The following is a 16,597-nucleotide window of genomic DNA, read 5'->3' as shown; positions in this document are numbered from 1 at the left end:
TTATTTGGATTCATCTAGTCTCCTGGACTTAGTTTCTGAGTTTTATTTTAATGACAATTAAATCTAGTATTTTGACAGGTGTAATTATCCATTTTCTAATATTACTAAGCAGGTTGAAAGTTTTTGAACTGGCTGGTGAACCAGTTTTGTGATGCACCTGGGTACAGTTTCATTGTAAATGAAAATGGTCTTCTGTTTCAATTCTCATTGATCTCTCTTTCCATTTGATCATTGTCTTAAGAAAGTGGCCAAGTGGGAAACAATAACAAATATTTCTATTTAGAATCATAACTTACATTGGCCCCAAATCACATTTAGATTTGCCTTCATGGAAAAAGTCTGTAAGGCTAATTTCTTATTCTTCTTCTCCATCTGATAATAGATTAATTTTTGTGAACCTACTATGTGAAGAGTGCTGACTAAAATTCCATGTTGATTTTGCAGGTGATGGAAGTTAAAGGACAAATGATCCATGTCTCGGAATCAAATTCCATTTTGTTCTTGGGTTCTCCATGTGTGGACAAGTTGGATGAACTCATGGGACGAGGGCTACATCTCTCGGACATCCCCATCCATGATGCTACTCGAGATGTCATCTTGGTTGGCGAGCAGGCAAAGGCCCAGGATGGGCTGAAGAAGAGGATGGATAAGTTAAAAGCAACTTTGGAAAGAACTCACCAGGCCCTGGAAGAAGAGAAAAAGAAAACAGTGGATCTTCTGTATTCCATTTTCCCTGGTGATGTAGCCCAGCAACTGTGGCAAGGGCAGCAAGTGCAGGCCAGGAAGTTTGATGATGTCACCATGCTGTTTTCAGACATCGTTGGCTTCACGGCCATATGTGCCCAGTGTACCCCCATGCAGGTCATCAGCATGCTGAATGAACTGTACACAAGATTCGACCACCAGTGTGGATTTTTGGATATTTATAAGGTAATGGGGTTTGGTTATGTATATAAAAGAATTTTTAGTGGTAAATTATGATCTTAATTAAATTATAAGCATACAATATTTTTTTCTATTTAAACAAGAATAAGTGATGGATAATTTTCATTTAGAAATATTCAGAATACAAGTATTTCTTATCTTTGAATGAATTTTCGCTATGAGTTGATTTATATATTTGTCAGAAAGGAAAAATTCTATGGAACTAGTCTTCTAAATTCATTATTATCAAAAAGATAAAATAAACTTGCCGAAATATAGGCAACTTTTAACCACATAATTAGTTTTCCTTAAAAAGTAGGATTACAATATAAACTAAAAATTTTATATTGATAGTTAAAACGAAACAGCAATTTATGTTAAAACATGCATTGCATTATCATTATCAGTGCATTATCATTGCATTATTATTAACTAAATCACAGTTAATCAGTATTATCTACTTCTTTGAGAATTAATTGAGATCCTTTTCATTCTGAAAAAAATGCATGTAAATGTTCTAGTTATTGTCCAAATAACCAATGATTTTTAGTAGAAGCACCTTAATTTTCCATGTTACTTGATGGAAGAGTTTTGAAAATGTGTACAGGTCACCGTCTGTTAGCCTGATTTGGTGAACTATTCGTTAATTTCTTTTTCTTTAGTTTTAAATGGCAGATAATTGCCCTACAATGTTATGTTGGTTTCTGCCATATATCAGCATGAATCAGCCATAGTATGCATATGTTCCCTCCCTCTTGGAATCTCCCTCCCACTTCCCATTCCATCCCACCCCTCTAGGTTGCCCCAGAGCACTAGCTTCAGCTCCCTGTGTTAACAGCAGCTTCTCATTAGCTCTCTATTTTTTATATAATGTATGTACTTCAGTGCTGCTCTCTCAGTTTGCCCCACCCTCTCCTTCCCGCTCTGTGTCCAGGTGTTTGTTCTCTATGTTTATAGAGTCTCTATTTCTGCCCTGCAAATAGGTTCATCAGTACCATTTTTCTGATCCCATATATATGTGTTAATATATGATATTTGTTTTTATTTTTCTGACTTACATCACTCTGTATAAAAGGCTCTGGTTTCATCCACCTCACTAGAATTGATTCAAATTTGTTTCTTTTTATGACTAATATTCCATTGTGTGTGTGTGTGTATATATATATATATATATATATACACATATACATATATACCACAACTCCTTTTCCATTCATCTGTGGATGGACATCTAGGTTGCTCCCATGTTCTGGCTATTGTAAATAGTACTGCAATGAACATTGGGTTATGTGTCATAATTTAGAACAATTATGGTTTTAATTTCTTATTAAAATTATAGCAGTGTTTTGAGTGATTCAGCTTTCCATCCATCTAATGTATAACTGTGACTTTACATTGTGCATGGACTGCATAATGTATGATTTTTTTTTAATATGGAGGACAGCCATTACTTTGAGTAAAAACAAACTAGTTGAACTAGTGATTTTATTTTCTTTTTTACATCAGCTAAACTTCTCTTCATAATATGATCTTCACATAAGCAGATTCAAAAAGAACTTGTTTTACATTTTAGTTTCATATTATGGTCCAGAGGGTGTTTTCATTAAGGTATATCTCCTTCAGGGAAAGATATTCACTAGTTTCATTAAACCTTTCCTCAAGAGGTCTTCCCAACCCACGGATTGAACCCTGATCTCCTGCACTGCAGGCTGATTCTTTACCAGTTGAGCCACTAGAGGTGACTGATGCATGATACATAGCCACTGTTAAATATTTTAGAAAGCCTCTTCTGAGTAGTAAGCATTCAGTGTGATGTATGTATGAGGGATTTGCTTTGTTATATAAAATAAGGATTTTATAAATTTTCTTTAATTTTCTTATATTTTATTTTCATGTACTTTATGGTAGAGGTAGCCAAATGTCTGATGCTAAATAGAGACATAATGAATCTATTACTGTCAGTGCCAGAAAAGAAAGCAGATTGTCCTGAATTTCCAGCGCTATTTTTCCTTCAGCCTTTGTACACTATTTATTTTGGGGGACACCTGACTTGCAGGATCATAATTCCCCAACCAGGGATTGAACTCGTGAAGCAGCAGTAGCACACAGTATTAATCCCTGGGTAGCCAGTGAATTCCCAGAATTGTGCATTACTGCACCAAGCACTGCAACCACAATCTCTCCCTTCTAAAGCATTGACTTGCCATGCTCATTTCCTTCAGCTGGAGAATTCTAGGGACTGTATAGCCCACGGGGTCACAAGAGTCGGAGGTAACGGAGCAACTTTCACTCACTTTCACTTTTTCTTCAGCTATAAAGTAGTTATCTTTTTTGTGGCCCTAAGTCTGTACAACTAAATGAGTGTGAAAAATATAGATATATTGTCTATGGTAAAAAAAATAAAAATCTCTGATTTAAATATACATATAAGTTTGGTTTTGAGATAAGAAATGTGATAACTGCTGAGGGTACCAAAATAAATATAAAAGTAAAAAAAAAAGCAAACAATTTTGGTTCACAAATTATATTAAACTGAACTTTCTTATGAAACTTTAGTGATAAATTTTAGGGTAAAATTATATCAGAGCCAGTTTTTAAAGTTTTTTTTTTTTAATTGGATGTAAGATTCTTTAAATTCTATTCTGCTTTACAATTTTTCAAAATTTTCATACACATGATTTTATGTAATACCACAGGAAACCCTTTTTTACCCTCAATCCTATTTTGCCCCCTCCCCTTCACTCTTCCTATTGATAAACCACTAGTTCACTAGTTTATTCTTTATATCTATGAAAAGTCTCCTTTTTTTCTGTTTTATTCATACATTTGTTGTATTTTTAAGATTGAATATGTGATATCATACAGTATTTTTCTATTCTGCTTGACTTATTTCACTAGGAATAATGCCTGCTAAGTCCATTCATGTTATTGCAAATGGGAAAATTTGATTGTTTTTATGACTGAGTAGTCTTCTATTGTCTACATAAAACACATCTTCTTTATCCATTCATCTGTTGTTGGACACTTAGGTTGCTTCCATCCTTGGCAATTATAAACAATAAATAATGCTCCTAGGAACTTGGGGCTTCATGAATCTTTCTGTATTAGTCTTTTTATTTCTTTCTGATATATACCCAGGAGTGAAATTCCTAGGTCATATGGTAATTCTATATTTAGTTTTTTGAAAAACCTCAAAATTGGCTACTACTGTACCAGTTTACCTGCAGAGTGGCTGCACCAGCTTATCAATATTTTCCCATTAACAGTGTAAGAGAGATCCCCTTTCCCTGCATCCTCACCAACTTTTATATTTTGTTTTCTTTTTAATGATAGCTATTCTGACCTCTGTGAAGTCATATCTCCTTGTGGTTTTTATTTGCATTTCCCTGGTGATTAGCAATACCGAGCATCTTTTCATGTGCTTGTTGATCATCCATTTTTATCAAGTTGCTAATATTTTTAATGTTGAGCTTTATGAGATATTTATATATGTTGGATATTAACCCCTTATTGGTCATATCACCTGAAAATATCTCTCCCTGTTCAGTATATTAGCAAGGAGGGGACATGCCTCAACATGATAAGTGCCACATAGGAAAACCCGAGATCTAACATCATACATCATCCTCAATGGTGAAAATATGGAAGTATTTCCTTTAAGGTCAAGATAAGACAAAGATGTCCACTCTCACCACTTTTTACATTTTTGGAAGTTCTGGCCACAACAGTCATATAAGAAAAAGAAATAAAAGGAATCCAAATTGAAAAAGAAGTAAAATTTTCACTGTCTGCAGATGATATGATACTATACATAGAAAATTCTAAAGAGGCCACTAGAAAACTACTAGAGTTCATCAATGAATTTGATAAAGTTATACAAAGTTAATATACATAAATCTGCTACATTTCTCTACACTAACAGTTAAATATCAGAGAAATTAAAGAAGTAATCCTATTTATGATTGCATCAAAAAGAATAAAATACCTAGGAATAAATCTGCCTGAGGAGGTAAAAGGCCCACATTCAGCAAAAACTGATGAAAGAAACTGAAATAGAAAAGTATATCATGTTCTTGAGTTGGGAGAATCAATATTGTCAAAATGACTGTACTATGCCAGGCAATCTACAGATTTAAAGCAATCCCTGTCAAAATGCCAATGACATTTTTTACAAAACTGGAGCAAATGATTTTAAAATTCATGTCAAGAGATACAAAAGACTTCAGTGTGCCAAAATAATCTTAAGAAAGAAAAACAGAGCTGGGGGAATTGAGCTCCCTAACTTCAGACTATACTCCAAAGCTTCAGTCATCAAAAGAGTATGATAACTGGCACAGAAACAGACAGTCACTCAGTGGGACAGAATAGAGAGCCCATTTTCCAACAGTTTTGGTCAGTGAATCTATGACAAGGGAGGCAAGGATATATGACAGAGAAAATGCAGTCTCTTTAATAAGTGGTGCTGGGAAAGCTGGACGGCTACTAGTAAGAGAATAAAATTAGAACATTCTCTAACACCATACACAAAAGTTAATTCAAAATGGATTAAGCTCTTAAATGTAAGGCAGGATACTATAAACCTCCTACAGAAAAGCATCGAACACTGTTTGACATAAATTTCAGCAATACTTTTTTTTGAGATCCAGCAACTAGAGTAATGAAAACAATAGCAAAAAATAAGGAAATGATTAAACTTAAAATAGTTTGCACAGCAAAGGGATGTATCAACCAAGCCAGGTGTTTTTAGTTTCTCTCTGTTACTAGTATGTATCGGAGAAGGCAATGGCACCTAGAAAATCCCATGGATGGAGGAGCCTGGTAGGCTGCAGTCCATGGGGTCGCGAAGAGTCAGACACAACTGAGCGACTTCCCTTTCACTTTTCACTTTCATGCATTGGAGAAGGAAATGGCAACCCACTCGAATGTTCTTGCCTTGAGAATCCCAGGGACGGGGGAGCCTGGTGGGCTGCCATCTATGGGGTCACACAGAGTCAGACACTACTGAACCAACTTAGCAGCAGCAGTATGTATATGTATGTGAGTCAATTTATGTTTTGTAAATAAGTTCATTTCTATTATTATTTTAGATTCCACATATAAGTGATATCATATATTATTTGTCTTTGATTCACCTCACTCAGTAAGACAATCTGTAGTTCCATCCATGTTGCTACAAATGGTAGCATTAATACTTCATTCTTTTGATGGCTGATAATATTCCATTGTGTATATAAGCCAAATTTTCTTTATCCACTCCTCTGTTGGTGGACAGTTGGGTAGCTTTCATTTCTTGAGTATTGGAGTCCATTGCTTTTTGAATTAGAGTTCTTATCTCTTCCAGATATATGTCCAGGAGTGAGATTGCTGAATCATATGGTAACTCTATTTTTAGTTTTTGAAGGAACCTCCAGACTGTTTTCCATAGTGGCTGCACTAATTTACATTCCCATCAGCAGTGTAGCAGGGTTTTATTTTTTCTGCTCTCTCTCCAGCTGTTATTATTTGTATGATGATGTCCATTTTTACAGGTACAAGGTGATAAAACCTCATTTTAGTTTTGATTTCATTTCTCTAATAAGTGTTTGCATTTCTCTAAGAAGTAGCAATGTTGAGGTTATCTGTATGTCTTCTTTGGAGAAATCAATTTAGGTCTTCTATGCATTTATTGACTGGTTTGTTTATATGTGTATATATAGATATACTGCATGTGTATTATATATATACAATATATATATGTATATATGTATTTAGTTCTATGAGCTATATATCTATTTGGAAATAAAGACCTTGTCAATCACATTGCTTGCAAATATTTTCTCCCAATCTGTAGACTGTCTTTTTGTTTTGTTTATGGTTTCCTCTATTATAAAAAACCTTTTAAGTTTGATTAGGCCTCATTTGTTTATTTTGTTTCTATTTATTTTGTCTTGGAAAAATGATCTAAGAAAATATTGCTATGATTTATCTCAAAGAGCATTTTTCCTATGTTCATTTCTAGGAGTTTTATGGTATCATGTCTTATATATACAATTTTAAACCATTTTGAATTTATTTTTTATACAGTATGAGAGAATGTTCTAACCTCACTGATTTACATGTACCTGCCCAGTTTTCTCAACACCACATGTTGAAGAGACTGTCTTTTCTCCATTGTATTTTCTAACCTCTGTTGAAGACTAATTGAGTGGGTTTATTTCTAGGTTCTCTAGTCTGTTCCATTGATCCATCTGTTTTTGTACCTATGTTACATTGTTTTGATTACTGTGACTTTGTAGTATTGTCTGGAGTCTGGAAGGATTTTCATCCAGGTTTGTTCTTTTTCCTCAGTATTGTTTTGGCAATCTTGGTTCTTTTATGGTTGCATATGCATTTTAGGATTATTTGATATAGTTTTGTGAAAGTTTCATGGGTAATTTGATAAGGTTCACTTTAAATCTATAGATTTCTTTGGGTAGTATGGCCATTTTAATAACGTTAAGTCTTCCAATCCAAGAGTATTGGATATCTCTCCGTTTCTTTGAGTCACCTTCAGTTCCCTTTGTATATGTTTTATCGTTCTCAGCATATCAGTTTCTCACTTCCTTGGCCAGGTTTACTCCCAGATATTCTATTTTATTTTTTATTTTATTTTAAGCATTTAAAAAAATTTTCTCTCTCTGATGTTCTTGTGAAAGTGAAAGCCACTCAGTCATGTCTGAATCTTTGCGATCCCATGGACTATACAGTCCATGGAATTCTCCACGCCAGAATACTGGAGTGGGTAGCTGGTCCCTTCTCCAGGGGATCTTCCCAACCCAGGGATCGAACCCGTGTCTCTCACATTGCAGGCAGATTCTTTACCAGCTGAGTCACCAGGGAAAGCCCAAGAATACCAGAGTGGCTAGCCTATCCCTTCTCCAGCAGGTCTTCCCAAGGCAGGAATCCAAACGGGGTCTTCTACATTTCAGGTGGATTTTTTACCAACCGAGCTATCAGAGAAGCCCAATATTTCATTGTAATGCAAAGAAATGCAAAATATTTCTGTATATTAACTTTTTATAATGATACATTGATTATTTATCAGTTCTAATAAATTCTGTGTGGAGTCTTTCAGGTTTTCTATATAGAGTATCATGTCATCTACATATAATGACAGTTTTACCTCTTCCCTTCACATTTGGTATCTTTTATTTCTTTTCCCTGTCTGATTGCTCTGGCTAAGACATCGACCGCTACATTGAATAGAAGTGGTGGGAATGGCATCTTCGTTTTGTTCCATAATATAGCAGGAAGGCTTCTAGTTTTTCAAAGTTGAGTATTTTTTTGGTTGTGGGTTTGTCATAAATGACTTTTATTATGCCGAGATATGTTCCCTCAGTACCCACTTTGGTGACAATTTTTATCATGAATGGATACTGAATTTTATCAAATGCTTTTTCTATATCTATTGAGATTATCTTGTGGTTTTTGTCTTTTCTTAATGCAGTGTACTACATTTATTGATTTGCATATGTTTAGCCACCCTTGTGATCTGAAGTGAATTGAGTTTGATCATGGTGTATAATCCTTTTTATGTGTTATTGTATTTGGTTTGCTAATGTTGTGTTGAGGATTTTTTCATCTATATTCAAATGTTGGGCTATATTTTCTTTTTTAGTAGTATCTTTGTCTGGTTTTGGTATATAGGTGATAGCCAACTTTGGGTCATTTCTTGTTCCATTTTCTTTTTCTTTTTTCTGGGATTCCTACTAGATATAGATTCTATGCTTTATATTATCCCATAGGTCTCATGTGCTGCTTTCATTTTTTAAACTTTCTCTCTGCTTTCTGATTGGGTGATTTCTGTTATTCTTTATACTTTTTACTTGATTTTTTCTGCTTTTTCCCCCCATTTTATTTGTTTCCTCACTGAACTTTTTTATTTCTGCTGAATTAATATTGTTTTTGTTTTCATAATCCTTTGGATTGTAGGTTAGGTTGGTTTTTGAGGAAGTCCCGTATTGCTATGAATTTGCCTCTTAGGACTGCTTTTGCTGAAGTCCATAGATTTTGTACAGTTGTGTTTTCATTGTCATTTGTCTTGAAGTATTTTCTGATCTCCTTTTTGACCTCATCGTTGGCCCACTGATATTTTGTTTAGTCTCCATGCATATCCCACTGTATATTCCTCCCTGGGAACTGTCCACTGATATTGTACATCACCTACATAGGAATCTTCAAATTGTGAGCTTTCAAAGATGGGAATTTGCGTTCACATGTCCAGTCCTGTAAGTTAGTCCATGTGTCTGGCATACATTGTACCAGCAGGCATCCTCTACAAGTGGTTGTGCTTTTGTGTACTGTACTGGACAGTAGTAGATAGAGTACGGTAGGATAGTATCTTTACTTCAAACCCAAGGTATCTGGAAGTGTAAAAGCAAATGTAATAGCAGTGGTGATAAAGCTGGTACTGCTAAGAAGAACCAAGCAATAGCAATGGAAACACAAGTGAAATAATTGAGAGAGTGAAGTGAGGCAAAAAGATGGTAGACATCACTCATTCTTATAACATGAATTGTTGAACCATTGGCATGATACTAAAGAACAAGATCATGGAACATGTGAAGTCTGCTGTGCCAGTGATGTTGAAAATGATGGAGCAGATGGAGAAAATTCTCAGTGCAGAGAAAATTCTCAGATGCAGAATAAGCATCGGCAATGAGTCCCACTCAGCTTAATGCTGATTCAAGAGAAAGCTAATAGTCTTTATGAAGACTTGAAGCATAAACATGGCAAAGAATCAGAGGGAACATTTTTTAATGCCAGCCATGACTGGCTTTATTGGTTTAAGGCTTGAACCAAACTTCACAATTTAAAAGTAAGTAGCAAAGAAGAAAGTGCAGATATGGTGACTGCACAGGAATTCTTGAAATGCTTTGAGAAATTATGGATTAAGGTATGTATTTACCCAAGCAGGTTTTTAATATGGATAAGACAAGATTGTACTGGAAGAAAATGCCAGACCAAAGTTACACCAGCGTGGAGAAAGTTAATGCCAGTCCAGAAAGCAGCAAAGGATATGCTGACTCTGTTGTTTGATGGCAATGCTTCTGCTGATATGAAGCTGAAGTCTCTTTTAGATCATTATTCAGAAAACCTCAAAACCCTTAAACTCATAGCCAAGGGGTCTCTTCCTCTTGTGCGGAAGAGTAAGCCCAAAACCTGGGTTACAGATGTCATTGTCCAGGACTGATCTTTAAACCACATTATCCAAGAGATAAGTATTGCTTGGAGAAGGGCATTCCATTCTGCATTTTTTTGTTGCTAAACAGTGTTTCTGGTCACCCACCATTCATGGACAATTTTCATTTCACCATCAAAGTACTGCATATGTCACTCAGTATTGCTTCACTTATCCAACCAATGGACCATGTAGTTATATAGTGACTTTAGAAATACCATTTATGTCACATTTTTTTGCCAAACAGTAAATGAATGATAAAACAATCTTGTGATAATTTTAGATGCACTATTACGTCTTGTTGTTGGTGTTCAGTCAATGAATTGTGTGTGAATCTTTGTGACCCCACAGACTGCAACACACCAGGCTCTTCTGTCCTGGAATTTTGCTCAGATTCATCTCCACTGAGTTGGTGATGCTATCTAAATACCTCATCCTCTGCTGCAGCCTTCTCCTTTTGCCTTCAGTCTTTTCCAGCATCAGGGTCTTTCCCAATGAGTCAATGCTTCACATCAGGTGGACAAAATATTGGAGCTTCGGCTTCAGTATCAGTCCTTATAATGAATATTCAAGGTTTATTTCCTTTAGGATTGGCTTGAAATCCTAGCTTTCCAAGGGACTCTCCAGAGTCTTCTCCAGCACCACAGTTCGAAAGCATCTATTCTTTCGTGCTTGACCTTCTCTATTGTCCAACTGTCACATTTGTACATGATTGCTAGGAAAACCATAGTTGTGACCTTTGTCAACAAGTGATGTATCTGATTTTTAATATGCTGTCTAGGTTTATCATAGGTTTTTCCAAGGAGCAAGCTTCTTTTCATGGCTGAAGTCACTGTCCACAGTGATTTTGGAGACCAAGAAAATAAAATCTGTCATTGCTTCCACTTTCTCCCCTTCTGTTTGCAATGAAGTGATGGGAATGGATGCCATGATCTTAGTTTTTTGAATGTTGAATTTTAAGCCGGCTGTTTCAATTTTTCACCTTCAGCAAGAGGCTTTTTAGCTCCTCCTCACTTTCTCCATTAGGACAATGTCATCTGCATATCTCAGGTTATTGATATTTCCTCAAGCAATCTTGACTCCAGCTTCAGCTTCATCCAGCCTGGCATTTCACATAATGTTCTCTGTATATAAGTTAAATAAGCAGGGTGACAGTACACAGCTTTGATGTACTCCTTTCCCAATTTGGAACCAGTCTTTTGCTCCATATCCAATTCTAACTGTTGCTTCTTGACCTGCATACAGATCTCAGGAGGTAGATAAAGTGGTCTGGTATTCCCATCTCTTTAAGAGTTTTCCACAGTTTGTTTTGATCCACACAGTCAAAGGCTTTCATTTACTCAGTGAAACAGGAGATGATTTTCTGAAATTCCCTTGCTTTTTCTATGATCCAGCGGATGTTGGCAATTTGAGCTCTGGTTCCTCTGCTTTTTCTAAATCCAGCTTGTACATCTGGAATTTCAATTCACATTCTGTTGATACCCACCTTGAAGGATTTTAAGCATGACCTTGCTAGCATCTGAAATGAGTGCAGTTGTGCAGTAGCTTGAACATTCTTTGGTATTGCTCTTCTTCAGAATTGGAATGAAAAATAACATTTTCCAGTCCTGTGGCCACTGCTGGGTTTTCCAGATTTGCTTGGACATATTGATTGCAGCACCTTGACACCATCATCTTTTAGTATTTTAAATAGTTCATCTGGAATTCCATCACTTCCACTGTCTTTATTGGTGGTAATGTTTCCTAAGGCCCACTTGATTTCACACTCCAGGATATCTGGCTCTAGATGAGTGATCACACCATTGTGGCTATCTAGGTGATTAAGACCATTTTGTATAGTTCTTCTGTGTATTCTTGCCACCTCTTTTTAACCTCTTCTGCTTCTGTTAGGCCCATACTGTTTCTGTCCTTTATTGAGCCCATCTTTTCAGGAAATGTTCCCTTGGTCTCTACTTCTCTGAAGATATCTCTAGTCTTTCCCATTCTATTGTTTTCTTCTATTTCTTTGCATTGTTCACTTAAGAATGTTTTCTTACCTCTCCTTGCCATTGTTTGGAACTCTGCATTTAGATGGGTATTTGTTTCCTTTCTCCTTCTCTTCTCTTTTTTCACTTCTCTTCTTTTCTTGCTGCTATTTGTAAGATCTCCTCAGACAACCCTTTGCCTTGTTGCATTTCTTTTTCTTGGGGATGGTTTTGGTCACCATTTCCTGTACAATGTTACAAATCTCCGTCCATTGTTCTTCAGACACTCTGTCTATAAGATCTAATCCCTTGAATCTACTTGTCACTTGTACTGTATAATCATAAGGGAATTAATTTAGGTTTACCTGAATGGCCTAATGGTTTTCCCCACTTTCTTTAGTTTAAGCCAGAATTTTGCCAAAAGGAGATGATGATCTGAGCCACAGTCAGCTCCAGTTCTTGTTTTTGCTGACAGCAAAGAGTATCTTCAACTTTGCTGCAAAGAATATAATCAGTCTGATTTTGCTAGTGACCATCTGGTGATGTCCACCTCTTGTGTTGTTGGAAGAGGGTGTTTGCTATGACCAGTGTTTTCTCTTGGCAAAATTCTATTAGCCTTTGCCTGCTTCATTAGTATTCCAAGTCCAAACTTGCCCCCTACTTTTGCATTCCAATCCTCTATGATGAAAAGGACTTCTTTTTTTTTTTTTTTTGGTGTTAGTTCTAGAAAGTCCTAGTGGCTCAGTTGGTAAAGTATCTGTCTGCAATGCAGGAGACCTGGCTTGGATCCCTTGGTCAGGATGATCCCCTGGAAAAGAAAAGAAGAAAATGGTAACCCACTCCAGCCTGGAAAATCCAATGGGCAGAAGAGCCTGGTGGGCTATAGTCCATAGAGTCATGAGACTCAGACACAACTTGGTGACTAAACCACCACCACCACTGGAAGGTCTTGTAGATCGCATAGAGCAGGTTAAATTTAGCTTCTTCAGCATTGGTTGCTGCATAGACTGGATTACTGTGATGTTGAATGATTTCACTTGGAAATGAACTGAGATCATTCTGCCGTTTTTAAGACTGCACCAAAGTACTGGATTCAGACTCTTCTGTTGTCTATGAGGGCTCCTCCATTTCTTCTAAGGGGTTCTTTCCCATAGTAGTAGATGTATAATGGTTGTCTGAATTAAATTTGCCCCTTCCCATCCATTTTAGTCACTGATTCCTAGGATGCTGGTGTTCACTCTTGCCATTTCCTGCTTGATCACATTCATGGACCTAACATTCCAGGTTCCTATGCAATATTGTTCTTTACAGCATCAAATTTTACTTTCACCACCAGACACATTGACAACTGAGCATCATTTCCACTTTGGTCCACCACTTCCTTCTTTCTGGGGTTATTAGTCATTGGATCTACTCTTCCCCAGTAGAGTATTGGACACGTTCAAACCTGGAGGCTCATCTGTTGCTGTCTTTTTGTATCTTTTTGTGTCTTTTATATCTTTGTATCTGCTGCATCTTTTTACTTTTTTGTACTGTTCATGGGTTTCTGGTGGCAAGACTACTGGAGTGGCTTGCCATTTCCTCCTCCAGTGAACCACGTTTTGTCAGAACTCTCCACTTGACCTGTCTGCCTTGGGTGGCCTTGCATGGCATTGCTCATAGCTTCACTGAGTTAAGAAAGTCCCTTCGCTGTGAAAAGGCAGCGTTCCATGACAGAGAGAGATCAGTAAGACAAGCTAAATGTATAGAAGTAGGTAGGAGGTAGGATGTATAGGTATCTTAGCTATTTCAGTGTTTATGTTCTTAGTCATAAAAGCAAGGTGAAGACATCGAAGAATTTTGAATACAAGAGTGACCCAAGTAGATCTGCTTTAAAAGAAATCATTTACAGTAGTATGGGAGGGGTGGGTGGGAAACAGTCGAGCGTAAGGATAATGTCATAATTCAGTTGAAGGATGGTGGTAGCATTACCTGGACTGATTGGACATGTACAAGAGTCAGTGCTGGAACCCTGAAGTAAGTGGTCAGTTTTGTCTACTTAATATTGGAAGTATTTCTCTTTCATCATTCATGCAAGTCACCTGGTCACCTGAATATATTCTTGTTTTGGAATTATGTAGGCCTTAACTGTACTGACTGAATGTTTTAGAGCCATGTAGCAATGACTATGATTTGTAAAGGTAATTCGCACATTGTCTATATTGACCTAGCTCTTCCTATAAGCATTTATAATGCAATTTGACTCAATCATAATTCTCTATATGTCTACTATGTTAGCAAGGTGCTAGGCCCTATTGGACTTAAAATATAACTAATCTAGAAAAACGGTACAGATGAACTTATTTGCAGGGCAGGAATAGGGACACAGATATAGAGAACAGACATGTGAACACAGAGAGGGTTTGAAGGGTTGTGGGGCAATTTGGGAGATTGGCATGGACATATATATAGCGCCATGCATAAAATAGATAGCTAGTGGCAAGCTGCTGAGGGGGAAGCTAGGTCTTGTTCTGATGGGCGGGGCCGTGCTCAGTAAATCTTTAATCCAATTTTCTGTTGATGGGTGGAGCTACAGGAGACAGGGATCAAGACCATCCCCAAGAAAAAGAAATGCAAAATGGCCATCTGAGGAGGCCTTACAAACAGCTGTGAAAAGAAGAGAAGTGAAAAGCAAAGGAGAAAAGGAAAGATATACCCATTTGAATGCAGAGTTCCAAAGAATAACAAGGAGAGATAAGAAAGCCTTCCTCAGTGATCAGTGCAAACAAGCAGAGAAAAACAGTAGAATGGGAAAGACTAGAGATCTCTTCAAAAAAACTAAAGATACCAAGGGAACATTTCATGCAAAGACCGGCTCAATAAAGGACAGAAATGGTATGGACCTAACAGAAGTAGAAGATATTAAGAAGAGGTAGCAAGAATCCACAGAAGAACTATGCAAAAAAGATCTTAATGGCCCAGATAATCACTATGGTGTGATCACTTACCTAGAGCCAGACATCCTGGAATGTGAAGTCAAGTGGGTCTTAGGAAACATCACTAAGAACAAAGCTAATAGAGGTGATGAAATTCCAGTTGAGCTATTTCAAATCCTAAAAGATGATGCTGTGAAAGTGCTGCATTCAGTATGCCAGCCAATCTGGAAAACTCAGAAGTGGCCACAGGACTGGAAACGTCAATTTTCATTCCAATCCCAGAGAAAGGTAGTGCCAAAGATGACTGCTCAAAGTACCACACAGTTGCACTCATCTCACACGCTACTAAAGTAATACTCAAAATTCTGCAAGCCGGGCTTCAGCAATATGTGAATGATCTTCCAGATGTTCAAGCTGGTTTTAGACAAGGCAGAAGAACCAGAGTCCAAGTTGCCAACATCCGCTGAATCATGGTGAAAGCAAGAGAGTCCCAGAAAAATATCTATTTCTGCTTTATTGACTATGCCAAAGCCTTTGACTGTGTGGATCACCACAAACTGAAAAATTCTTCATGAGATGAGAATATCAGACCACCTGACCTGCCTCTTGAGAAATCGGTATGCAGGTTAGGAAGCAACAGTTACAACTGGACATGGAAAAACACACTGGTTCCAAATGGGGAAAGGAGTACGTCAAAGCTGTATATTGTCATTCTGCTTATTTAACTTATGTGCAGAATACATCATGAGAAATGCTGGGCTAGATGAAGCATAAGCTGGAATCAAGATTCCTGGGAGAATATCAATAACGTCAGATACTCAGATGACACCACCCTTATGGCAGAAATTGAAAAAGAACTAAAGAGCCTCTTGATGAAAGTGAAAGAGGAGAGTGAAAAGTTGGCTTAAAACTCAACATTCAGAAAACTAAGATCAAGGCATTCGGTTCCATCACTTCCTGGCAAATAGATTGGGAAACAGAAACAGTGGCAGATTTTATTTTGGGGGGCTTCAAAATCACTGCAGATTGTGACTGCAGCCATGAGACTAAAAGATGCTTACTCCTTGGAAGGAAAGTTATGACCAACCTAGACAGCATATTAAAAAGCAGAGACATTACTTTGCCAACAAAAGTCCATCTAATCAAGGCTATGGTTGTTCCAGTAGCCATGTATGGATGTGAGAGTTGGACTATAAAGAAAGCTGAGCACCAAAGAATTGATGCTTTTGAACTGTGGTGTTGGAGAACTCTTGAGAGTCCTTTGGCCTGCAAGAAGATCCAACCAGTCCATCTGAAAGGAATTCAGTCCTGAATATTCATTGGAAAGACTGATGTTGAAGCTGAAACTCTAAGACTTTGGCCACCTGATGCGAAGAGCTGACTCATTTGAAAAGACCCTGATGCTGGGAAAGATTGAGGGCAGGAGAAGGGGATGACTGAGGATGAGATGGTTGGATGGCCTCACTGAATCAATGGATGTGAGTCTGAATAGACTCCAGGAGTTAATGTGAACAGGGAAGCCTGGTGTGCTGCAGTCCATGGGGTCGCAAAGAGTTGGACACGACTGAGCGACTGAACTGAACTAAACTGAACTA

The 16,597-nt window shown here is 37.2% G+C and overlaps 1 protein-coding gene across 2 annotated transcripts in view; it reads left to right on the top strand.

The window, feature by feature from the left end:
- GUCY1A2 (guanylate cyclase 1 soluble subunit alpha 2) overlaps window positions 1-16,597 on the top strand; it is a 405,388-nt gene that overhangs the window by 276,395 nt on the left and 112,396 nt on the right. For both annotated transcript variants that reach the window (XM_070473645.1, XM_070473646.1), the window contains exon 5: window positions 445-930. In XM_070473645.1, coding sequence (XP_070329746.1) covers window positions 445-930 — 486 coding nt within the window. The remainder of the gene's footprint in view (window positions 1-444; window positions 931-16,597) is intronic.

The sequence above is a fragment of the Odocoileus virginianus genome, chromosome 10 (genome assembly GCF_023699985.2).
Source record: "Odocoileus virginianus isolate 20LAN1187 ecotype Illinois chromosome 10, Ovbor_1.2, whole genome shotgun sequence".
Classification (NCBI taxonomy): domain Eukaryota; kingdom Metazoa; phylum Chordata; class Mammalia; order Artiodactyla; family Cervidae; genus Odocoileus; species Odocoileus virginianus.
The sequence above is the reverse complement of the archived record's forward strand: the minus strand, read 5'-3'. Positions and strand labels throughout refer to the sequence as shown.